Source organism: Sciurus vulgaris (assembly GCF_902686455.1).
Source record: "Sciurus vulgaris genome assembly, chromosome: 2".
NCBI classification, from domain to species: domain Eukaryota; kingdom Metazoa; phylum Chordata; class Mammalia; order Rodentia; family Sciuridae; genus Sciurus; species Sciurus vulgaris.
The window spans coordinates 187,529,286-187,554,678 of NC_136462.1; the positions used below are offsets into that span (position 1 = coordinate 187,529,286).

General features: G+C 39.3%; 1 protein-coding gene across 10 annotated transcripts in view; it reads right to left on the reverse strand.

Annotated features, from left to right (window-relative positions):
- The window catches only part of PTPRT (protein tyrosine phosphatase receptor type T), a 1,026,485-nt gene that overhangs the window by 214,161 nt on the left and 786,931 nt on the right, over positions 1–25,393 (reverse strand). For all 10 annotated transcript variants that reach the window (XM_079126897.1, XM_079126896.1, XM_079126893.1 and 7 more), the window contains exon 12: positions 3,043–3,316. In XM_079126897.1, the coding sequence (XP_078983023.1) occupies positions 3,043–3,316 (274 nt within the window). The remainder of the gene's footprint in view (positions 1–3,042; positions 3,317–25,393) is intronic.

A 25,393-nucleotide genomic window follows, 5' to 3' on the forward strand; every position in this document is an offset into this window, starting at 1 on the left:
TCCCCTCTCCACCGTCTAGAGATTTTGTCTTACTTTAGAGTTGCTAATTTTCACTGTTACCGATAGTGTCCTTTGTGGTCCCCATTTTTCTTTGTAGATTGTTTTTTGGCTTTTCTATGATTAATTGGAAGTCCAACCTTATGTTAAAAATTATAATTCATAATCTATGCATGCATGATTATGTCAAAATGGGCTCCAATGTTATGTATTACTAGTATGCAATAAGAATAAAAATTACTTTTAAATATTCTCCATGTCAAAAATAAAACAATAGTTATTTGTTCCCTCTTGTCCAACATAAGAAAATTAGATTTTTGATTCATACTTCAACCCTCAAACTCTCTCAGTTTTAGTTGACACAGTAGAGAATTATGAACTCAAATCACAATTGTTCATTTTTCCATTATGTACTTAAGTAATTATTTTTTACATTAACCTTCTGTTTTGTAACATATTTAGAGCAATTATTTAGTGTTAATGCAATGTCTAATTAGTTTCATGCTCACTGTGGATCTTTTTATTCCATATTTGTCTATTCTTGATTTCTTTATTTTGATTCATTGCTTGGTCAATTGCTCTTTAAATGATTTATTAGGAGTTGGGCATGTGGGAGTCTCTGGTTGCTGAGAATGTCTTTCTGATGTATTTGCACAAGAACAACATCTTGGCTGATCAGGAATTTGTGGGTTACAACATCTTCTCTAAAAAATCCTCCAGGTTTAGCCTCACTGCCTGCTGACTTCTAGGAGAGAGAGAAATCTGAGGAGCCAGGCAGGGATTTGCTAGAGGGAGAATGGCTACTCTTCTTCTTTGACCTTCTCACACAATTCTTTTCAGTAAGACATAATACTAAAGACAGTAATTTCAAGCAGTGTGTGGTTTCTTCTTGCCAGTGAGCTACAACACTGAGTGCCCATATCTGACCACTCTTCATCTCTCTGTTCCCATGAGGCCAACTGCAGCCCCCAGAGGCGCTGCATAAGCATTCATGCAATTCCCTTCTGGCCTGCATGTCACTACTGGGAATCCTAGTTCCAAGACGAGAGGATGCGTGACCTGGGATTGGAGATGTCAGTCATTAAATGGCCTTGCTCCTCTTGGAAGCAGGAGTAGAAACTACTTCTAAAAGATGAGCCAACTTCAGAGTGGCTCACTTCTTTTTTTCTCATTGGCAAAACCCTACATCTTAAAGAGGGGGTCTATGCTCTGATGCTGGAGAAACAAAACCTCCAATCAAGGTCCTGTGTCCCTCCTGTTGTGCTAAGGTTGGGGAAATTCCTTCTAAGGGACATTTCATTTGTGTTGGGTTCTGTAGACTTGGTCTATTGCTTGGTTTCAAGAGTATCTTGGTGGGAATGTGGAAGAGGATCAAGGGAGTTCTTTCCAGCTTGGAAAACCAACCACATCTCTTGATTTGTGTCGAGGGCAGAAAAAGCTACACCTTAAGAGAGAGTTGTGCTGAAGCGAGGGTACAGAGCTCTGAGCACAAGACGGGCCCCCAGATGCTGCTGCCCATCTTTGCGTCTGTCTGCTCAATACATCAGAGTGCTCCATGCAGGGGAGGACCAGATGGACAGGTGGAAGGCAGTCTGGCAGCTTCTCTTTGTAGTTTTATATTCTCTGTGAGGAGTGTTGCTTGGACCAGTAATAAATGCAAAACTGAAATACCAAAGTGGAATTTAAATGAGCATGTAGACATTCTAAATGTTAATTAGTTCCTCAGTCCAGGTTTTGTCCCAGGCAATGACTGCCACTGACAGACTAAACTCTACCTTGACCACCCAGAGCATGGACAGAATGTTCACCATGCACTTTACCAAATCATGCTTTAGTCTTGACCTTCCTTTCTTGATGGACTTCTCCCTTCCCCACCTACACTGCATAACATGGCACATGCCAGACCTCCTTCCATTTCTTTGAGCTCCAGGAAGCACATACTAACCACAGTATGAACCACAGGGCTTGCTACATGCTCATCATACGTTTGTTGAATGAATTCTGGAAATCTATAGTGGTTCACAAAAGCATCCCAGAGGACAAATACCAGTTTATGTTACAAGAAAGAATAAAGATATTTTGCTTGTAGAAAATAAAACCAGATAGGTGTGCTTTTAGAGAGGGAAGGTAGATGGTAGAAAAGATCTGTAGTGACAGAACAGCAACTAAGAAGGTGACTGCATGTCTATACACCCCTGAGAGTGTAACCAAGAGCAACAGGTGGGGGCTGCAATCAAAGAGATATTTAAGGTAGATCCTTAAGCTTTCTTGGAGCCACAGTCCCTACCACAATCCCAAAGATCAACAAGTAAGTTATCTACACTTGCAGGTGCTCAAAAATAAACATCAGTACCAGTTAACTGTGATGCTGTAATAGTGTGTGCTATTGTGTGTGTGTGTGTGTCTGCATGTGTCGTACATAAAGGTGTATACATGTGCTTGTGTGTATGCTCGAGAATCTTTAGGATCCTTTCCAGTCCTGTGGTTGTGTGATGTCATAACTGGATCACGGCTTGATCAAAAAAAATATTTGGCATCAAAAAAGTTACCTTGTTATTGAAAGAAAAACTATTTTCAAATGTGACCAATGGTAATGTCAAGGGAGACGTATTCACAGATGAACTAAAACATGCAAGTGCATCCCTCCATGGTACCTTGCTAGTTATTACTATTACAGATGAGGAAGACCATGTGATTTGCTCAAGGGCAGCCCCTTCTCTGTACTCTGACAGAGTAGGCTGCAAATGATTTCCATACAGAGCAGTAGAGTAAATGTTTAAGGCTTTGTCAGGTACCCAGTCTCTGTTGTACCTGCTCAACTTTAATGTCAAGCATCAGAGCCTCCAATGAGAAAATGCAAATGAACAGGCTTAACTATGTTTAAAAACAAAACAACTTCATTCAAAACCCCCAACAGGCATGGGTCTGGATTTGACCCATAGTCCTCAGTTTGTCAACCTCTGCTCTGGAGCTTTGCTGGCCTCTCATTGGAGAACGGGAAAACCCAGACAAGGGAAGGAATGGCCTCCATGTGGCCAGACTTACTCCATTTGCTTTGCTGAGTGCCTGGAAGTAGATGCTGTAGCTCTTCAGTGGAGAGAGAGGGGGGTTCCAGTAGCCATTGTATGTCTTGTTGTCACCTACTGTAAACGGCTGGGTGACAGGCAGGTTGGCAGGCTTCAGTTCAGCAGCAAAGTAGTGCAGAGAATCAAGGCTGGAGGCGTTTCTGTAGCTCACGGGTACCGAGAAGCACTCGATGATGTCAGCCGCCCTCCGTGACTTCTGAAGTCGCTCCTCCTTGACAACCAGCTGATAAACGCTGGACAGGAAAGAGGAGAGACAGATGAGCAATGCTCTGGAGGGATGAGCTCCTTGGTTCTCATGGTGTTGGCACATGGCAACATCGTCATCACTTCAACTATCCCCCCTTCCCCAGCTTCAGGTTTTCAAACCCAGAGCTTTGTAGTGATCTGTCTCCATTCAGAGGTCCCAAAGCCAGCTCAGACTGGACGTGCCCAAAATTCAACTCAGCCCGATGCCTACAAACCTACTTTGGCTCCTCCTCCACTTCTTTCTTTACTAAGGGTCGCACCATCTCTCAGGTGGTCACAGTAGCCTATGGGCTAATCCTTAGTTCCTTCCCTCTTAGTTCTCACTCTTCTCCTCCACTCAACAAGCCCTTTGGACTTGACCTTGGCAGCATTCCTCCTGCCCATCTTCTCCCCTTGGACTGCTAACACCTCGGTTGGGTACTTCCCCACCTCTTGCCTGGACTCAACTGGTCCCTTTGTCTCTAACTGATTTGGCCATTTAATCAGATCACCCATTGATCTTCCTAATCATATAGCACTGTCTCTCTTCAAATACTTCTTGTCTAAATTGTACAGCCTAAACCCTTCATCTTGGCATTTGAAGTCCTTTGTGCCTGGCTTCCAGTCTTCCTTTGAGAAGGTCTTCTCAAGAGACCCCCATTGTTCCAGCAGCTCCAGTCGCTCACTATTGCACAAATGTCTTTTGAACCTCAGCCCACACCTTCGCCAGCTTGTACTACTACAGTATTATCCACTTCCACCAGTGGAAGCTTTTCCCTAAAGCTGGGCTTTTCCTCCTCCTCTTCTATGAAGCCTGTCCAGATCTGCCCACTCTAGATGAGTTATTCCCTCTGCTTTGTTCCTCTACAACTGAATTAATCACTCTCTGGTTGGTTCTGCAACAACATGAGGTGGAACTACTGTCTTGCTGGCTAGACTGTGTCTTTACAGAAAGAGGGAGGATGGCTTAATTATCTCTGAGTCACTCTCCCCACAGACACACTGCTCAACAGGACGTCTGACACCAAGCAAGTGATCAATGAATGCTTGTTGAAATGAATCAAATTGGATTGAATTAAAACTGAAAGCAAGCATGAAACTAAATCTGACTGGATGCAGAGACTTCAATCAAGGTAAACAGTGACTCCCTGGAGCTCCTGCCTAGTGATCTCATATCATTTCCTTCAACTTAGAAGGATATAAGAAGGTGCTAACGTGTGTATAGAGATGACTGAGCCCTTATTAAATATCAACTATATGTCAAATGTACAGATTCTCTTTGTAAAAGTTATTCTAAAGTTTGTGAATTGGACAACATCTTTTCATTTCTTTGAATACCAGGTGTGTGCTTCTCTGAAATAAATGCTCTTATTTGAGAAGACCTTTATTGCGCAGATCTCTGGCAACCATGATTGAAGATGGAGAATCTATTTCCCAAAGTGTTCCCAAAAGGAGACAATGTGAATTAATGAGGTGGTTGCAGAAGTGGCCCCAAACCAATCATTTAAAGATGGCATAGTGAACTAGCATATGGTTTATTTAAAGGAATGTGGTACAGGCTCCTATTCTTTGATCAGATTATCCATCCAAAGACATTTGGTTAAGAGGTACAATTTGGGTAAATACAGGGGCACAGGACTATTTCATTAAGGGAAAAAAAAGACTATGTATGGCCAGTATTCCCTGAATGTCCTCGAACCTGGGGAAGGTCAGTCATGCAAACGGAAAGGGATGGGCATGTGAGAGCGTGACACACTTGGATGGATGAGTGTGAAATACGGGTGGAGGTAAACAGTTCAGTGAGGATGCCCATTGCCCTATATGCACCTTGGAAAGAGAACCCGGCCTGGAGTGCCTGTGAGTGACCATCAGTGAATGTGGCCAACATCCCAGAATGCATGTGGCAACTGAGTATGCACATGTCCAAATGGGGATCTGCAACCCCTAGATGCCTAACTCTAAGTAAGAGTAATGGTCGTGTGAATGTGACTGCCCTGAGTGTATGAACTTCTAAGTGTGACATCTGACTGGGTGTGTGTGTGGCATCTTTCTATGCTCATAAAGCCAGCTGAAGCCCGAAAGTGATTAAATTCAATTACTTCCTCCTTAGCTCTGGGCTTCTCAATCGAAATCATTATGTTTATCTGCACAGCTAAGCTCAAAGGAGACACTGGAAAGCAGCACAAGAACCAAAGACCCAAACCTAGAAGTCACCAATGGAATAAGAAGGGTGCTTATTATAGGACTTACAGGTTCTGCACTGCTTTTATGTAACAGCAGTCTTAAATAAAACTTTGAATCTTCTAGAGTGCTAATAGTAGCTTGACTAATTGAGGGTCCATACGCATGGGTCTCTGACCTTCAAGGAAAAGGGCAAGAGTCAATAAGAAGCAATAAAGCAACTTCATGAAGCAGCCCGTCTCTTGGGTTCTCCGGCTAGGGCTAGCAACAGAATCTAAACATACTCTGCACTGATTTGGGGGCCCACAACTCATCCAGCCCTCATATCCTCTTGAGCAGGTCAGAAGGAACCAAGAGCCTCGTCCCCAATGTCAAGGGCTGAAAAGAACCATGGACCTCTGCTTTCTCCCAAAACTCTGGCTATTTCCACCCACCACTTTGGTGGATGATCAGGTTGACTTGATCGCTCAACCAACCTGCTCTTCCTACCTGGAATTCCTAAATCATCTTTGCCCTCTAGACCAAGACCCCAAAACCTTGGGAGGTTCCCAGGAACTGGGATTTCCTTCCTGGAATCACTTTCTATTCTTCCTGGCTCTCCTGTGCTGGGATGGACCAAGAAGAGTTCAAGGCTGAGCTCCCGTATTACCCATGACTGACATGAGATCCTGCCATTGGGGACAGTCAAGAAAGGTCCTCACTGGGTTCTGAACACGCAAATGCGGTCAAGTCCCAGGAGGAAGGCGTCACATCTATGCAGGCATCAGCCTGTCACCTCACGACAGGCTCCTCTCACCACTCTGATGATTGACGCTCCACTTACCAATTCAACCAAACTCAACAGAGATGCTGATGCTAAGCCTGAGAGGTCAAGTGACCTGTGCGTGTCAAACTGCAGCAAAAGCAGGAGTGCAGACTTCTCCTTCACAGTATAGCATCCTTTCTTTTCTACCTTCTTTCTATTCCCACAAACCAACACAATGTATGAAAGGTCACCTGAGTATTTTTTCTCTTACTTGATGGCCGATAGTGCTTAGCACTATCTCAAGAGGCCTCATGTGAAACCGCAAAAGATAAAAATGAATATGGGGGTGGTTAGACTGTGTAGTCAACATATGGTTCATATCACGAATGGGATTCTCATGTCTGCGCCTACTCAGCAAATCCAGCAAGGACCACTGCATCTGCGGCTTGTCCATTCAGAGGCAAATCTGCAACGGCAGCCAGAAAGACATAAGCCATTTTTTTTTCAGATAAATCTGTTTGCCAGTAGACCCAGCCCCTCTCTAAGATCAGGGAAGTATGACTAAATAGGAGAAGGGAAGAAACAGCTACCTCTCCCTGAAAGATACACATTAGGAAGCAGTGGGGAAAAGAAAAAAATGAACTAAGTATTGTTTTTGTTTCCAGTAGTAACTTTGCTCTCATCACTCTCCTGAAAATATATTTATGTAGCATGCTCTTTTCAGCTTTCTGGTAATGATAAAATTGTACCTAAATAAGAATAATCCCCCCAAAGTCATACCTCCAGCTCAAAAGAAGCGGCCACAATAAAATACTCAAGGTCATTTGTAAAGACAAGGAGTATTTCTCAGTAGGAAAATTTTGATAGCATGAGAGAAGAATAACTTGAAAGGCTCAGCTCACCACCCAAGGCGTTTACTCACACTTTTTCCCCCTCCTCCATCACCTCTATTTCTCCCAATGAGAAGATGGACATTTATGAGCATTTTCTTTGCTTCACTTACCCAGAGGGTCTGCTCTTGCAGGGCTCTGAAAGCTACACTGTGTCCCCCACTCCCTCTGGTTCACTGTACAGTGGCTGCTGAGAGGTCAAAAAGAGTTTGTATTTTCAGCTTCAGTGTCTCCTGCCATCAGAGGCAAGAATATGCACTCTGCTCCTAGTCCCAAGAGCCCCAGCACCCAGAGGACTGCTGCCTCAGACACCACTAAAAGCAAAACCTAATGACTTCTCCAGAGGCTTTGGAACACCCTGCCTCTGGGCCATCTCGCTCCCTCTGGTTCCCAAGCTAAATGGTGAGCCCTGCTAATGTTTTAGGTGGTAACTCATGCTTCTCCGAGCAGAATCCACATGGGTCGGGGGGCACCAGGGGCCATGCTTCCTTCATTAACAATTCCTGAGACCTCCTTTCTCTATGGAGGGAAGATGCCCCCCACCAGGTGCTATATCCATTCAGAATGTTGAGTTCAGGTGAGAGATGAAGTGGACCTTTCAGTACCCTAGGGAAGATTGGCCAGCTTAAGGAAGATACACATTTTGGTCCCAGTTCTCCCAGAAAGATTTAAGATTGAGGGTTTGGGAGTCACTGGAGATTCTGATTCAGCTGGTTTGAAGCACAGTCAAGGGATAAGCATTTTTAAAGCCCCCAGATAGTTAGAATGTCTTAGTCCAGATCCTTCCAGAAACAGACCTAGATGATTAAGGAAATGGCTCCCAGAGAAACCAGTAAGGAAGTGAGGGAAGAAAGAGAAAAAAGGAGAAAGCCAAGCAGGTGTGATAGCAGGTGGATCTGATCCTGCAGGGCGCTCTGGAATGTAAACGGTCTTATTTCAAATCTTTGAATCCCCAGTAGCAATCAGTTATTGGTTATGGGTTGCCCCAGAGAGGGTGTGGGGACAGACGGGGACTCTGGGGTGACCTAATGGTGGCCTTCCAGGGCAGGTCACCCCCAAGGACCATCTGCAGCAAAGCATATAGCATCATGAGGCCGGGTACCCTGCAGGAAAGGGGAGCTGTCAGGTGACAGGATCTATGTGGATGCCAACAGTGTCCCCCGGCAGGCACTGTCAAAAATGACCACCGGGACTTGTCTGTGATCCCAGACATATTTTGGCAAAGCATTTTTCAGCCTTTGTTTCTAGCCCATGCTACTGAGGCACATGGTAACCTCTCACCCTGTGGCTTTCCCACCACTGGTTCTTGGAGCGAAGGCAGGAACAGCCATCTCAGAATCTCAAGGGGTTTCTCAAGCTCTGTAGTTCTCAATGGCTGCACGTTGTAATCATCACCCCAAACCAACTGAATGAGAATCTCCTGTGACTCCTGCATCCTTGAGCTTAAGAGACAAACAGGTTTTATTTTACAATAACAAGCAGCTACAAAGCCTCAAACCTGGGCAATTCTGGTACTTAGACCTCCTTTACACCCAACAGGAGCATCTCCTTCCTACATTCTCACTCCCTGAAAAATCACTGATTTGGGTCACATCAAGTTCACGCGGCATTAATTCATAATTACCAGTCATCTTCTATCACGTCTTGAGTTATTATGTGTCACGTCTCCTGATTTATTTCTTCCATGACTTTTATCACAATTGAAACATCTTATTTGATTGTTTACTAGCTTACTGCCTGCCCTCAAATAGACTGTGAACTTCATGAGGTCTGAGACCTTTCCATCTAGCTCATTGCCTTTAATACCATGATACACACATAAAACGCGTTTGCCAAGAATTTATTAAAGAAATACATTTACGAAATTTCACAAAATGAATTTAAGTGCACATTCACATCAGTTCTTACCACATGTCTCAAAACCTTTCTAGCCCTTCCATCTGCCCATGATACCTTTTCTTTCTTCTCCATCCTGAGAACTCTTCACCCAGTTAAGACCTGGATCAAATGCCAACCTTTCTGAGGACCCTCCCTTGACTTGCAAACAGAGCTGGTTTCTCCTTCCTTGGTCCCCAGGGCTCTTTGTCCATATTTCTCTCATGGATCTCACTGCTGTGTTCTGCAAGGATGGCTTCATCTGCCTGAAAAGGTTTATTGAGCACTTACTAGACACTCTTATTTTATCTGACCTTCACAACAACACGGAGAGGCAGATATTGTCTCCATTTGACACAATAAGAGAACTGAAGCAAAAAGAGGCTCAAATTCCTTCCCAGGGTCTCTGCTATTTGAGTGCTGGAGCTAAGATTTGAACCCAGTCAGTTTGACTCCTGAACCTTCAGTTTTAACCACGGGTTTTACTGCTTTCTGTCACACTAAAGGGTTAAGCCATCTTCTTGATCTTATTCCACCAAATACTTTGCTTTTTTTTCAGAAAATGTCTTTATTTTGTCAAAGAAATACAATATTTTATAACATCTGGAAAGTAGACAAAAGGAAGAAGTGGGTTTCCCTGATCCGCGTGCTATGACACCATCTCCAAAGAATTGTTGGTGAATCTTTTTGCATCCTTTTCTTCTGCAAGATTAACCTCTGATTTAATATTGAAAATCAATGGTGGAAAGCCTTTCTTGTATTGATATTCATTTTATAGCCAGCTTGGTTACTTTGCACATGGAGTATCCACTCTTACACATAGTTTCACTTTCTATAGTTTCAGTAACCTGTGGTCAACTGTGGTTTGAAAATATTAAATGGGAAATTCTAGAGACAAATAATTTGTAAGTTTAAATTGCACAGCATTCTGCATACCAGATAAAATCTTGCACAGTTCTATGTGGTCCCACCTGGGACATGAATCTTCCCTTTGCCCAGTGTATCCACATGGTATAGCCTACCCACCACTTAGGCACAGAGCAGCTGCCAGCTCTTAGATTAATCGTCATAGTAGCACAGTGCTTGTACTCAAGAAGCTCTCTTTTTTACTTAATAATGACTCCAAAACACAAGAGTAGTGATTCTGGAGACTTGCTATGCCAAAGAGAAGCCATGAAGTGCTTCCTTTAAATGAAAAGGTGAAAGTACAACAGGAAAGAGAGATCACACTCACACAACTTTTATTATAGCACATTTTTTAATTGTATTTTATTGTTAGCTCTTGTTGTTAATCTCTCGCTATGCCTCATTTATAAATTAAACTTCATCATAGGTATGTATGAATAGGAAAAAAAAAACCAGTATATATAGCATTTGGTACCATTTGTGGTCTCAGGCATCCACTGGGGGTCTCTGCTATTCCAGGAGACCTGATGATTTAGTAAACCTCTTAACAAAGAAATTTCATATTAGCACTGCTGAGAATAACCAAAAGCATAAGGCCATACCTGGAATACACTAAGGGTTACATGGTTCACTAATACCTCTTTTCCCAAAGGTTACTTGATTTAGTGATCTGCAGGAACACGTAGACCTGGTCTGTTTATGACCGTGACCATGATCTATAGGGACTTGGCTAAAGCACTCCTCATTGAGATTTTTTAGCCTTGTTCTCACACATGTAGTCACTGTACTGTACAAAGTTAATATAATTTCCCATGACAGTAGGAAGCTACCTTGTCGCTACATTTTTTTTTTTCAGTTTACTCCAGCACTCTGTGGTAATCAAGACAGTTATGAAGCTAGGTCCCACACGGTAACAACTGGCACCAGAATAGGTAGAAATACTTTAGCTATCAAAAAAGGATAATCAATAGTAAGTAAAATCTGTTCAGAAAAACGAACACAGATGCAGCACATTTTAAGCAGATTTTTAATAAAGCTGATTAAAATACAATATTAATAACCTGGTTTCTAGTTCAAGATCTGCTAACGTCTAGCTGTATGACCCTGGACAGATCACTTAATCTTGTAAGAGGATGCAGTTCTTGGCCCTCTTTATCCATCCTCCTATTCTCTGTGAAAAACTCCTATCTTTTGTGTCCTTTGCTGCTAATGGAGGCACTGTGGGCTTCTTCAGAGGGTTATCTTAAACTGACTGGGGGCTCTCTTGTTGGTAAATAGGGCTTCGGAATTTAAATCATGGTCTTCCCTAACCCACACCCATACCTGACCCCAGGCCAGCATTTGCTAGTGGTTACCTTGGGCAGAAGTGGAGAAATCTTGCTCCTCTGCAAGGTTAAAGGTGTAACGTACCCTCCAGATCTCCTTACAAGAGCACACCCTTGCTTGGCTTCTTGACCTTCTCTTTTCTGTCTCCATCTGTCCCTTGCTGTTTCTACCAGGAGTGTCCCCTTAATTACTCACTTGTGTTCAAATTCAAAGCTCATGGGAAGAGTTTTGGAAAAATCCAACCTAAAATAACCTCTACATGCCTCAATACCCTTGTAGTTAAAATTATGGGGTGGACCTTCTTGAAAGGTGAAATAAGTTTAACCTACTGTCTGAAGGCAGTGATTAAATTGGACAATATGTCAGCAACAAGCACATCAGGAGTGGTTGGAGGACAAATGAGAAAAGAAGAAAGATCTCAAGTCAAAAACTAAGTTCCTACATTAAGAAAGCAGAAAAATAAGAGCATACTAAACCCTAAACAAGCAGAAAGAAAGAAAAAAAAAAAAAATAAAGATCAGAGTGGAAATAAGTACAATGGAAACCAGAAAAACAAGAGTGAAAAATCAGTAAGACAAAAGTTTGGGTTTTTAAAAGGTCAAAACTTTTAACAATTCTTTATTTATACTGATCAAGAGAAAAAGAGAAATGACATAAATTACTAAAATCAAGAATTAAAGAACAGACATCACCACCGATCCTCAAGAAATAAAAGTACTTAAAGTGGTATACTGTGAAAAACATTGTGCCAAAAACAGAAATAATATAGATGAAAAGGATAACTTACCACAACTGACCTATGAAAAAAGAGAAAATTTCAAAAGAACTATAATAAGCAAAATAGTTTAATTCATCATTAAAATCCTATACACTCACATATATACCCCAGCCCATATGACTTCACTTGTGAAGTCTATCTAATATTTAAAGAAAAGTTCCAATCTTGCAAAAATGTATTCAGAAAATTGAAGAGAAGTGAATGCATCTTATGTATTTTGAGGTCTTATATCAAAACTAGAGAAATATATTAAAATAAAAGGAAATGGCAGCATTATCATTAATGAAAATGACCCCCAAGTATTTAACCAAATATTCTAGTAACATATTAAAAAGATTATAAGTTATAACTGAGATTTATTTCAGGGTTTTAGGTTGGTTTAACATTCTAGAATTAATAAATGTGATATAAAAATTAATAGGATAAAGGACAGAAGTCACATAATCATCTCAACAGATGCAGAAAAAATTTGAGTAAATGCAATACGTATTATGGCAAGAGGTATTTTGGAAAGGAAAACAAGGATGGAAAATTTTTGATTTAAAAAATCTACCAAACAGGTAAAACTAACATGATTCTCAAGAGTAAAAAGACTGAATGATTTACCTCTAAAATCAGGAGCAAGACGAGGATATCTGATTAACAGTGTACTGCAGAATGTACTCAGTGAAATAGGGCAAAATTAATTAATTAATTAGCTTAATTAATAGCATCAAGGTTGTAAAGAAAGACTTTTTATTTGCTGATGATATAATCTTATATGTAGACAATCCTAAGAATTTTCTATATACACACACACCAAACAGAACTCAGAAATGATTTGAACAAACTCACAGATACAACAGCAATATGTAAAAAATGAATTTCGTTTTTATCAGTAGAACAGTATAGAAATGAAATTAAGCAAATGAATCCATTCATGATAACATCAAAAAGAATACTTAGAAATGAATTTGACAAAAGAAATGGAATAATTGTACACTGAAAAATAAGAAAACAATGAAGATAAAAATAAATGGAAATAGCTGGGCCTGTAATCCCAGTGACTTGGGAGGCTGAGGCAGGAGGATCTTGAGTTGAAAGACAACATCAGTAATTTAGTGAGGCCCTAAGGAACTTAGCAAGACCTTGTTTCAAAATAAAAAAATAAAAATGGCTGGGGAGTGACTCAGTGGTAAAGCATCCCTGGGCTCAATTCCCAGTACCCAACAACAACAACAAAAAGAATAAAAGGAAAAACATTCCATGTTCATGGATTGAAATGGTCAATATTGTTAAGATGAGAATTTTCCCAAAATTAATCTACAGATATAGTTCAATCCCAATCAGAACTATAGGAAACTGTAAAACTGAAAAAGCTGGTCCTAAAATGTATATGAAAATGTAAGTGTTCATGATAAACAAAACAATTAAAAATAAAAACAATGTTGTAGGACATATAGTTTTTTTTTAAATTATGAAAATCAATAGTTTTATGCTGGCAAAGGAGAGACATACAAATAAATGAATAATAATTGAAATTCATCAAATAAACTCCTACATTTATGATGGACTAATTCCTATGAAGGTGCCAAAATGATTCAACAGTAACATGATAGTGTTTTCAACAAGTGGTGCAGGGTCGTTTAAATATCCCATGCAAAAATCTAAATTTAAATTCAATGCATATACAAGATAATGTATCATATAAATAAAGAGCTAATACTATAAAACTTCTAGTAGAAAATGTTCAGTAATGCAGTCACATCAATGTTTATAGCAGCTCAATTCACAATAGCTAGATTGTGGAACCAACCTAGATGTCCTTCCACAGATGAATGGATAAAAAAAAAAAAACTGGTATATATACACAGTGGAATATTATTCAGCCATAATGAAGAATAATATTATGGCATTTGCAGATAAATGGATAGAATTGGAGAATATAGTGCTAAGTGAAATAAGCCAATTCCAAAAAACCAAAGGCCGAATGTTTTCCCTGATAAGTGGATGATGATATATAATGGGGGTGGGGGTTGGGGGGTGAGAGAAGAATGAAGGAACTTTAGGTTACATAGAGGGAAATGAGGGAGGTATGAAAAATGGTGGAATGAGACAGACATCATTACATGAATGATTACATGAATGGTGTGAATTTACATCACGCACAACCATAGAAATGAAAAGTTGTACCCATTTGTGTACAATGAATCAAAATGCAGTCTATAAAAATAAAAAATAGTTCAAAATAAATAAAAAAATAAACAAAAAGAAAATCTTCATGACCTTGGTGTGAGAAATAGTATATAGATACAAAAACAAAAGCATGATATATTAATAGGAAAAAAGATAATCTAATATAATTAGATTTTTCAAATTTGGCTTCCAAAAATAATCTTAAACAAATTAACATGTAAGTCACATGCTGGGAGAAAATATTTCTATATCATATGTATGATAAGACATATTCAATATATATAGTGACCAATTACAATTCCACCATAAGGCTAGTAACCCGATTTAAAAGTGGAAAAATATTTGATTAGATTTTCCATCAAAGATGAAATACAAATGGCTAATAAGTTAATGCAAGGATGGTCCACAGCATTAATCATCATGCAAATGTAAACTGAGATAATGAGAAGCCCAGTACACACGTTCACTACAATGATTGTCAGTCAAAAGTGACAAGCACAGAGTTGGAAAGAACAAAAAACCCTGAAACACTGCTGTTGGGAAGGTGAGCTAGAGCAGTCACAGTGGAAAACAGTCCCACAGGGCCTTACCAAGCGAACATAGAACAAGCCTTCATCCTGCTATTCCACTCCAAGGTATTAACCCAAGAGAAGTGAAGACATGCATCAGCGTGAAGAAGCATATGACTGTTCATAGGAGCATTGAATTATTCATAACAGTCAAAATATGAAAACCATCTAAGCATCTATCAACTAGCAAATGAACAATAGGTGGTATAGCATTTACACAGTGGAATATTACTCAGCAATGAAAGATACTCCTGCTCCATTCCACACGGACAGAGCTCAAAAACATGCAAAATAAGCAAAGTCCAGTGCAGAAGACTACAGATTGCATGAATCTACACATACGAAATGCTGAGAAAAGGTGATTTTATAGGGATGAATCAGATTAATGATTGCCTGGGACTGGAGATGGAGATAGGAATCAAGTGCACATGGCATGAGGTGTTACGGTGTGATAGAAATGTTCTAAAATGGCCTCAAGGTGATGGTTGTGCAACTCTTCTAAATGTGCTGAAAATCATTGAATTGTACACTTAAAAAGGGTGAATTTTATGGTATATAAATTATACCTCAATAAAGCTGTTAAAGAAATGAGAGAAATGGACTGAATAATCTCGAATGTTCTTCCTTCCTTCAAAAGTCTACGCTTAAGCCTCGGCTATGCACAAATTTTAATACAAAAATGCTATGATAGATGATTGGTATCATCAGACAAGATGGACCAAGAAACAAATGTGAGTTTTGTAATCCCCAACAGAATCTAGCATTGCAATTCATTCCCCACGTTAAAGGTCACCCAGAATTATGGAGCTGAAATTTACAATGATATGTCTTAGTTAGCCAACCTTTATTTTAAGACTCTGGGAATTCTGGATTTTATTCACTATTTGCCTAGTCAAAGTAGCTCCCAGAGGTCACGAGGTAACTGTGGGGTGGGTGTGTGCTTTTGTGCATATCTTTGCTTGGTTCCTCACTAGCTGTGTGACCTATTGCCCTAACTGTCTATATTTTATGTATTTATTCATCGGATATTTATTGAGTAATTATAGTATATCCAGTGCAGTCTTGGCTGTCACCTGGCTGTTTGGCACTGGGAATTTAGAACCAAGACGAGGCGACAGATATTAATCGTTCACCACAATACAAAGGCAGAAAGAGGAACTTTGCCGAGGAAGAATTCCGAGGAGAATGGGGCCCACAGTGCAGTATGAGGACTAAATGAGATGCTGTCTGTAAAGTGCCTTCTAGAAAGTGCTCTATGCCAGTTGGCTAGAGAGCGTCACAGAGGCTGTGTGCATTATTGCAGTACCTCTGAATTAGATGACAAAGAATTGTCTCATGTTTCATTTGGACCCTTCTCCTGTGGTTGAATTGCACTCGATAAATTTAATAAAGAGTGGATTTTGAGTAGGACTTTAGAGGAAGAACAGTATGTCCTGTATCGGAGTGTACCTTGGCTTCGCAGGACTGGGAGCTTAGAACACAGGCAGGGGAGACAGATATTAACCACACCACAATCCAGGCACATGAGGGCAGAGAGCAGAACCCTGCCAGGGAAGGAGTCCAAGGAGAGTGGAACCTATGGGGACTAAGCGACAATTCAGCCGGAGAATTCAAGGAAGTTTTCCTTATTTTGAGTTATGGCTAGAGCTTCCTAGCCTCTTGTCCAATGCTAGTTTTTATTGAGTGTGTACTATGGTTAAGGTATATTTAAGGGGAGTGAAGGGAGGGGAAGGGGTGTGGGGGAAGGCATGATAGTAGAGTGAAACAGACATTATTACCTCATGTACATGTATGACTGCATGACCGATGTGATCCTGCAACATGTACAATCAGAAAAATGAGAAATTTCACTCCCTTTACGTATGATCTATCAAAATGTATAAATGCATTCTACTGCCATGTACTACAATTAGAACAAATAAAAAAATTCATTAAAAAACTAAAATATATAGTTAATAAAAATTCAGATGGCCTGGTTGTTCACTCTTTTTTTTTTAATACTACACCTAGTCCATAAGCAAGTTCCGTGGCTCCAACTTCACCAGATCCAGAATCTGACCATTCCTCATCCTCCTCCCAGCTACAACCCTGGACCAAGGCCCCATTATGTCTTGACAGGATTATTGCAGTAGCTTTCTGGCGTTTCCCCTCCTTCCACCTCCAAACATTTACTCTCAAAACTGGCCAAGGTGACCATCTAAAACCATGACTCAGGTCATCAGCCTCCTCTGTCCAACCCACCCCTCTGTGATTCCCACCTTTCTTAGAGCCAAAGGCAGAATTCCAGCAATGTGTCTGAGGGTTACTCTTACAAACCCTCATTTTAAAAGTCTGCAGTTACACCAGCCTCTGCTTCTTGTACCCCCCAGACACTCTTGTTTCTTTGTACTTGCTCATGCTGGTGTCTACAATCCTCTTCCGCTGGACATATGCAATCCTTAGAAGACTGGATTTTTTTTTCTGCCATGAAAGTCTCACTTGATCACTATGTTTAAAGCAGCAACTTAAATCCACAACATAGCCTGTTATGGTTTTGATATGAGGTGTGCCCCCAAAAACTCATGTGTAAGACAATGCAAGAACATTCAGAGAAGAAATGACTATGAGAGGTATAAACTAATCTGTGGATTAATCCACTGATGTGGATTAATTGGGTGGTAACGAAGCAAGTACAGCATGGCTGGAGGAGGTAGGACACTGAGGTCATGCCTTTGGGGTTTATGATTTTTCCTGGTGAGCAGACCTCTCTCTCTGCTACCTGGTTGCCATGTTCTGAGCAGCTCTCCTCCACCACACCTTCTGCCATGATGCTCTGCCTCACTTTGGGCCCAGAGCAATGGAGTCAATGGACAGAGACCTCTGAAACCATGAGTCCCAAATGAACTTTTCCTCTTCTGTGTTCTTCTTGTCAGGTCTTTCAGTCACAATGACGACAAAGCTGACTCCAAAACCCTATTACAATTCCCTGCCTAATTTTTCTACATATCATTTATCATCATCTAGAAGATCTAAGAAATTAAGTTCCCTTAAGAAAACACTTGAGCACAGCACAGGCCAACCTTCCTTTGGGAAAAAGATACTGGATAAATATGGGGCCTGATTGATGACATTTGGGTAGATGACCTTGAATTGATGAGCTTTCCTAACAATGATGAAGTACAAAGCAAGGTAGATTCTTCTTCTGGCCCCACCACTTCTCTCCGTGTGATATGCTGAGTAAGTCACTTTAGTTGTATCTAAAATGGGGTAATTCTGACCAATGCAATAAGACACAAAACAGAAGAGATACACATCTTAGAAAGAAAAGCAATTCATCATCATTTGTAGATAATAGGACTGTGACCTAATATATTGGAGGGAATCAACTGAAAGACTTCTAAAATTAATAAAAGAATCCAGTAAAGTGGTTTGATCTAAGATAGAGATAAATAAACTGTACACCATGAAAAACAAGCTAGAGGATGTAATGGAAAAATCCTTTCAGAACAGAGTCCTTTAAAAATAGCTAAGGATAACACAAATAAGAAATGTATGAAACTGAAAATAGAAAGAGAAAAAAAAAAACAAAAACAAAAACAAAAAAACCTCTACTGAGTGATATAAAAGAGCCCAGGGCTTGGCAGAGTGGTGTTACAAGATTGTGCTGAACCAAAGATGAATAAATAGACAGAACTACCAAAGCCCTGGGTGAAGCATCACGAGCTGTAAAGATGTCAATTCTTGTCACGTTGACATATTGTTTTCTTTGGGAAAAAACAAATTGCATACAATACAGACTGGTTAGGTGGTGTTTGGGAGGCTTAAAGATGTAGGTGACCTTAATTTGGCAATTGTTTCTTAAAAAAAAAAAAAAAAGGAAACCTAGTTATGAATTTTTCTGAAAAATAAATGAAGGTTAAAAAAGATACTATGGGATGTTGAACATACTATGAAATTATAATAATTAAACCATGGGTATTTGAATAAAAGTTAACAGTGAAGTAGAGGTATGTGAGGAGAGAGAGAGAGAGAGAGAGAGAGAGAGAGAGAGAGAGAGGTGGAGATGGAGAGAGAAAAATGTTATTTACAGAAAAGCAAACAACCATATAATGAAAAAGAAAATTTTATCAATAAACAATGTTGGGAAAATTCCCTAATTATGCAGGAAAATCATCTAATTTAAGGCCTCATCATATACGAGAAGTTTATTCTATTCCAATAGTTTAGAATTTAATTTATGTATTGAAAAATTTCAGGATGCTCATGCCAACCAAATATAATGTATGATTCCTGATTAGGCCCAGGGTTAAATTTTAAGAACCCCTAAAGGATGATTAATTGGGACAATTGAGAAAATCTGAATATGAGCTGCAGATCAGAGGCTAGTATTACATCAGTTTATAATATCCAGAGTGTGATGTATGTTGGCTAGGCAAAAGGCTGACCTTTTCCTTAGGAGACGCAAACCAAAGGTTTCCAAGAGCCATGAACGCTACTCACCCTCAAATGTTTCAACAACCGTTTGAAGAAGAAAGAAAGCAAATAGGGCAAAATATTTACAACTGGTGAACCTGAGGGAAGGATATATGGCTTTGCTGTAGCATCCTTAAACAACCTGTAGGTTTAAAATCAAAGAAAAAGATACTCGGGTGGAGAAAGACTCTTTAAGCATTGCAATAGAACAACTCACTAAAGACAAAAGGTAGATACGTCTATTTGTAAACAGGAAATGTATGAAAACAAGACTAATAAATAAAACAACGAATCATGAAAACTCCAGAAAACACGACAGAGAAGTAAACTATTTTAATGTTTAAGAGACCATCATGGGTATGGAGGATTAAAGTGGCAAGGGGCACCAATAAAAAAAATCAATATATCTTCTGAATAAAGATGCAAGATTGTATTCTCTGTCTATGAGGTAGAACTAGAAATTATTAAACCAAAAGTCGAAACAATTCAACTGGGGAAAATAAGAACTTTCCAAAGTAATTTTATCAAATAGGAAATCAAAACCTCAATTTCATACGCTTTGGAAACTATTACAACAAGAACAATGATGTTTAATGCTTATGGGATAGGACTAAACCTGTTTTTGGCATCTGAAAAGGCTTTGTTATTAAACAAAAAAGAATGACAAAAAATTAATTAAGCATTCTATAAAAAGAAAATGAGATAAACAATATGAGAGCCAGATGGCTTTTCCAATGAGTTCTTTCGATGTTTCAGGAACTGACAATTCCCATGTTATATAAACAATTATATAAGACAGAAAAAGAGGGGAGGCAATTGTTGCAAATTGTTCCTTTAAGATAATATTAAATCGGTTCCCCATAAGCAGGTCATTTATCCCAGGTATACAAGATAGGTTTAGTAATAGAAAATCTTGGAAAACATCACAGAAGTTGACAGAGAAAGCCAACATGATCACATGAGTAGACATTAAACAGGCATTTGATAAAATGAAACACCCATTTCTGATTGTAAAAGAGTGATGAAGATAAACTGTAGAATAGAAATAATTTTCCTTATTATGTTTTAGATGTATCTGTTTCGATCTACAACTAGCATCATCCAAAAGAAAAATCTGTTGGTGGTCTAGTCATTGAGGTCGAGAGTAAAACACAAAAGCCGACTACTGACATTATTTGGCAACAGTGCCCAGAAAGTTGTCCCTAGCGCGATGAAACATAAAACCCAAACCAGAGCTATTGCAACTGGAAGAAGAGGGCACAAAATTATCATTATTCATAGATGATGTGATTATTAGCTGGTAAACCAAGGTAATAAAATTTAATTAAAGAAACTCACGAGAGGTTTCAGCAAATGGGATGGATAAAACACACACAGCACACACTGGAACACACCCAAACTTTCCCTTATTACCAGCAAAAAACAGTTAGCAAACAGCAGCAGAGGAAAGACAGTATAAGATACTACAAACTTAATACTGGTAAAAAAGCAATTTTAACAAGATAGCGGTGGATGGAATCTACATAGTTGAATTGATGTAGTTTTCCTGAGAAATAGTAAAGACTCAAGTGAATGCATAGGATTGCCCTCTTTCACTAGGAAAATGTTCATGTTCCTATAATCATTTCAAATTAGGCAAGATTTTTTATTTATTTATTTATTTTGTTTTTTTTGGGTGCTGGGGATCGAACCCAGGGCCTTGGTGCTTACAAGGGAAGCACTCTACCGACTGAGCTATCTCCCCAGCCCCAAGGCAAGATTTTTTTAAAACAATTTTTTAGTTGTCAATGGACCTTTTCTTTAATTTATTTATTTATATGGGGTGCTGGGGATTGAAACCAGGGCCTCACACATGCTAGGCAAGTGCTCTACCACTGAGCCACAACTCCAGCCCCTTAAGTAAATTTTAATACAAATGAAGTCAATTCCCTTGGGGATTATTTAGAAAACATGATAAAGTAACTTTTATAATTTGTAGGGGAACCTAAGTGGATGAAAATAGCTTAGGTCATTTTGAACAGGGACCATTAGGAGGATGAGGTATTAAAATGCTTTATAAAGCTATGATTAAAACAGTGTGATCAACAGAGGGACAGAGCTAATAGAATAGCATGTAAGGATATAGTGGTATACACACAGGTGCACACACATACACATTCTCACACACAAATATGTACACATAAAACTTCACACACCAACAGCTCTCACGATTTATGGCAAAATGAGGATACAAAATGAATTTATGGCAAGATGCAAATGGAGAATCAAAATTACGTAAAGTCTAATTTTTTAATTTGGTAAAGGAAAATGAGAAAATAATGCAATGTTAATTTTAAAAATTTGCTATCATTTAGTAGAATCTTAATCAAGGATCATTTGAAATAAAATGATAAAGTTTCACAAATTACCTTGGTATTGTAATAAGGATCAAAGGTATTTAGGAACCTAAATATACTTTGAAAATGATGTTTAAACATAACATGTTATAAATAGCTACTGTATCATATTTTACCTTGATGGATGGATTTCCATACTTCAGTGACATGGCATAATCTCTGCCTAATATGCTTTCACTTTGCCAAGCTATGTCAATTATTGAATATTTACTAAAGATACCCATCCTTACCTGAATCAGAATCTGGACTGTGAAAGAGCGCAGGTTAATTCAGCTGCGCACTGAATTCTAAGAAGAAGCAAATTGAAATAGAGCACTTTAGGGGACTGTGAAGTTTCCTTCCTGCTTTCTGTTTTTTAATAAACATTCTGATGAGTTTGTTTTCTGTACTGTAGAGGAGAGTCAGGCTGTTTCCCTCACCCCAGGCCTCCCAACACTGCCTTCTTCCTCAGACGTCCTGGGAAGCAACCCCTTCACCCTCCTGCCAAGTTCTCAGCTGAAATGTCATTGTTGTTTTCTACAGTCACCTTACATGGTGAGAGGAGCAAAGAAAAAAAAATGAGTTGAACAAGATGAGCTTCGATAGGGATTCAGGCTCCAAACCTCACGGTTAAAACCCACGGTGATGCTTTCATAGAAGTTGCGGCCACCGCAGCTGTTTTTAAAAGGGTAATCAATAGGGTGCCTGGGATGTCTCTACTTTCGACAAAGACACTTTGGGCAAGGAATGTGTCGGATGAAACCCCTCTGAGAAGTTTTTTATAAGAACATCTGAAATCAATTATCCTCGGAAAGCCCTTCTAAGCGCTGAAAAGGTAACTGGAAATGATCACTAATTAAGCATTAAATTAATCATAATGGCTGGCATAGTAGTGCCAGATAGGGCAAATATATGCTAGAGATGAATTATAACATCAATTAAAACATTTTTTTTTCCTATGGGAAAAGGCAACCCCACTGATGGGATTGTTTGTGGGAATGCAATGAGCTGGAAATCATGTGCAGGTAGGTAGGTTCCAGGTCACCGGACAACAGCGGAAGTGCCCGTCAATTCTGGAGCCCCACCATGAATCTCCGGATATGTGGTGTGAACAAGTTGCAGAAACTCCCTCTGGAGTCTTGCCCTGAATCTGACACAGCAGCTCACTAGGTGTGGTCTATGACCCCCTGGGAATCTCTGAGACCCACTCAGTGATTTGTGACATGTGAAGATTAATATGCCAAACGTAGCCATTCTTGTTACACTCCTCTACAAGGGGATGGAGAGGTCACAGGGGAAAAGATCACTGGACCACAGACTCTGCTCCAGGAACTATCTCTTAACCCTAATCTAAAAATGGAACAGATGTCCGTAACTTTAAGACTGATTTTACTTAGCAACTCATGACAAAACAGCCGGATGTGACTTGAGGACTAGTTTACCTAGGATCTGACACCACTCGCCAGTCTGATCTTGCCAGCTTTCACCTCGTACCCCAAGTAAGCACTTCTCTTTCCCCAGCAGAGCCCCCACAATTCCTGTGCTCCTTCTGCACACCAGAGGCCACCCTGGCCTGTGCCTGTGGCTTGTGCACATGTGTCTATGATGCTATTCTTTCTTTTTTTTTTTTTCCCCAGGTAAAAATTTCTTTATTAGAGATTCATCGCTAGATTTTTGTTTGATGCTGATAAGCATCAAAAACATTTTAATAGTCCGAATCAGCCTTTTCTTTGCATTTTCTCAATGCTGCTATCCACCGCGAGGGCCCTAGCAATGGAGGCATGAATGGAAGCAGGGGCACCCAGCTGTGCTGCTTCTTCCCTTCTCCACCACCACACAGTGCTATCAAAGACAAAAACGATGGGGCAACTTAAGAAGTTCCTTGAGGTAGCAAGAAAATGTGTTGACTTATTAAATCTCAAACTCTGAGTTCATGTCTTTTTAAAATCCCCAGGAGACTATGGACACTATGCATAAATGCCGTCTCCTACTGACTAAAGTACCCTGGTTGCTTAAGGAAAAACATTTCTCTGATTGAGTTGCATATTAAACTCACCACATTTTTCATAAGCCACCATGATTTTATTTTATTATTATTAATTTTGAGATAGGGTCTCACTATGTTGTGCTGGCTGGTCTTGAATTTCTTGGGCTCAAATGATGATTTCTAGGCTCCATTATTTTTCCTTGAAAAGGAGACTGACAAATTATGGTCATTCACACTGGGGTATTTAATAAACATTTTCTCCAAAATAAATAAAATCCACCTGTCACTTTAAGGGAAACTGACAGTATTTTTTTGTCAAAGACATAACTGAGCTTTCAAATGAAAAATCCGAATTTGGAAAACTTGCATCTACCACTGTGAACATGAGAAGCTCCCGATACTCACATGAGGTTGGTAGTGATAGCAAATGTGAAATTTTGATATGGTATGATGAAATGTCTCAACATTTAGAATATTTTTATAACTGAATATTTTTCAAATAACCAATGCATAGTGTTGGGAAAACATGCCAGGATAAAAGATCTATTTAAAGTGCAAGATAGATGGGTATATTTTAGCATTACAAAGTATGAAACACTCTGAAAATATGTTTTTTGCAATGAAAATATAGTTTCACTGCAACTAAATTTTAGGAAATTATCATTCCGAGTTTTGGTGTAATATTAAGGAAGAATATCCATGATTATCTTAAATGTGTATTAAAATATTCCTCCTTTTTTCCAATCACATATCTGTGCGATGCTAGATTTTCTTTATAAATTTTACCCAAAACAATTTATAGTAACAGATCAAATGCAGAAATAGATATGAGAATCCAGTTATCTTCTGCCAAGCCAGACATTAAGAGGATTTGCAAAATGGGAAACTGTATCTCTTCCCATTATCTTTATTATTTTGGAAAAGAAATATTATTGATACTGACATTAATGGGCTTAGTGTTATTTTACATGAATTAAAACTTTTTTTTAAATTTAGCTTTTATTTCTGAAACTGTAAATATTGACAGAAAAGAACAAAAGCTCTTTGGGACCCTCCCTAATTTCTAAGAGTATAAAGAGGTCTAAACGGAGAAGGATGAGAAACTCTGATCTAATCATATATTTAGAAAGACTGTCAAGATACCCACGGTTCAGGATTTCTCCTTGTTGATGTTAGCATTCTGGGCTGGATAATTGGGTGTGGGGAAGGTGTCAGGGGAGGAGTCCTGTACACTGTGAGATGCGAAAGGCTCAGCAGCATCTCTGGATACCAGAGGCACCACTACCCCCTACTGTGATAACAAAAATGCCTCCAAACATTGTAAGAGTGACCCTGGTTGGGAACTTGTGCCATAGGTAACCAGGAAAGGATATGAAAAGACATCTCATTAAGAAAAGAAATATCAATAGTATAAAAATACATGAAAAAATATTCTGTATTGCCAGTGAGGCAAGAAGTATAAATCAAAATGACTGTATGGTCCCATTAAAATGCATTGAATTAGAAGAAGTAAACCAAAATTACAAACGCCATTTCAGTGGGCATTCTGGTTGAACTGGTGAATTATATAATTGCAGTTGCATTGTTAATTGGTTCATCAAACTGGGGGAAATAATTTGGTGGTGGTTTTCAAGACTCATTGTATTTTTTGTGACCTAGAAGTAAAAAGAACATAAACTCTGAAATCAACATTGAATTTGAATTTTGTCTCTGAAACTTACTGGCTTTGTGACCTTCCTTAATTTATTTAAATGGTATCATTTGTTAAAATTAAAAAAAAAACCTGAAGAATAATGTCTCCATCAATTATTATTGTGAGAACTGGA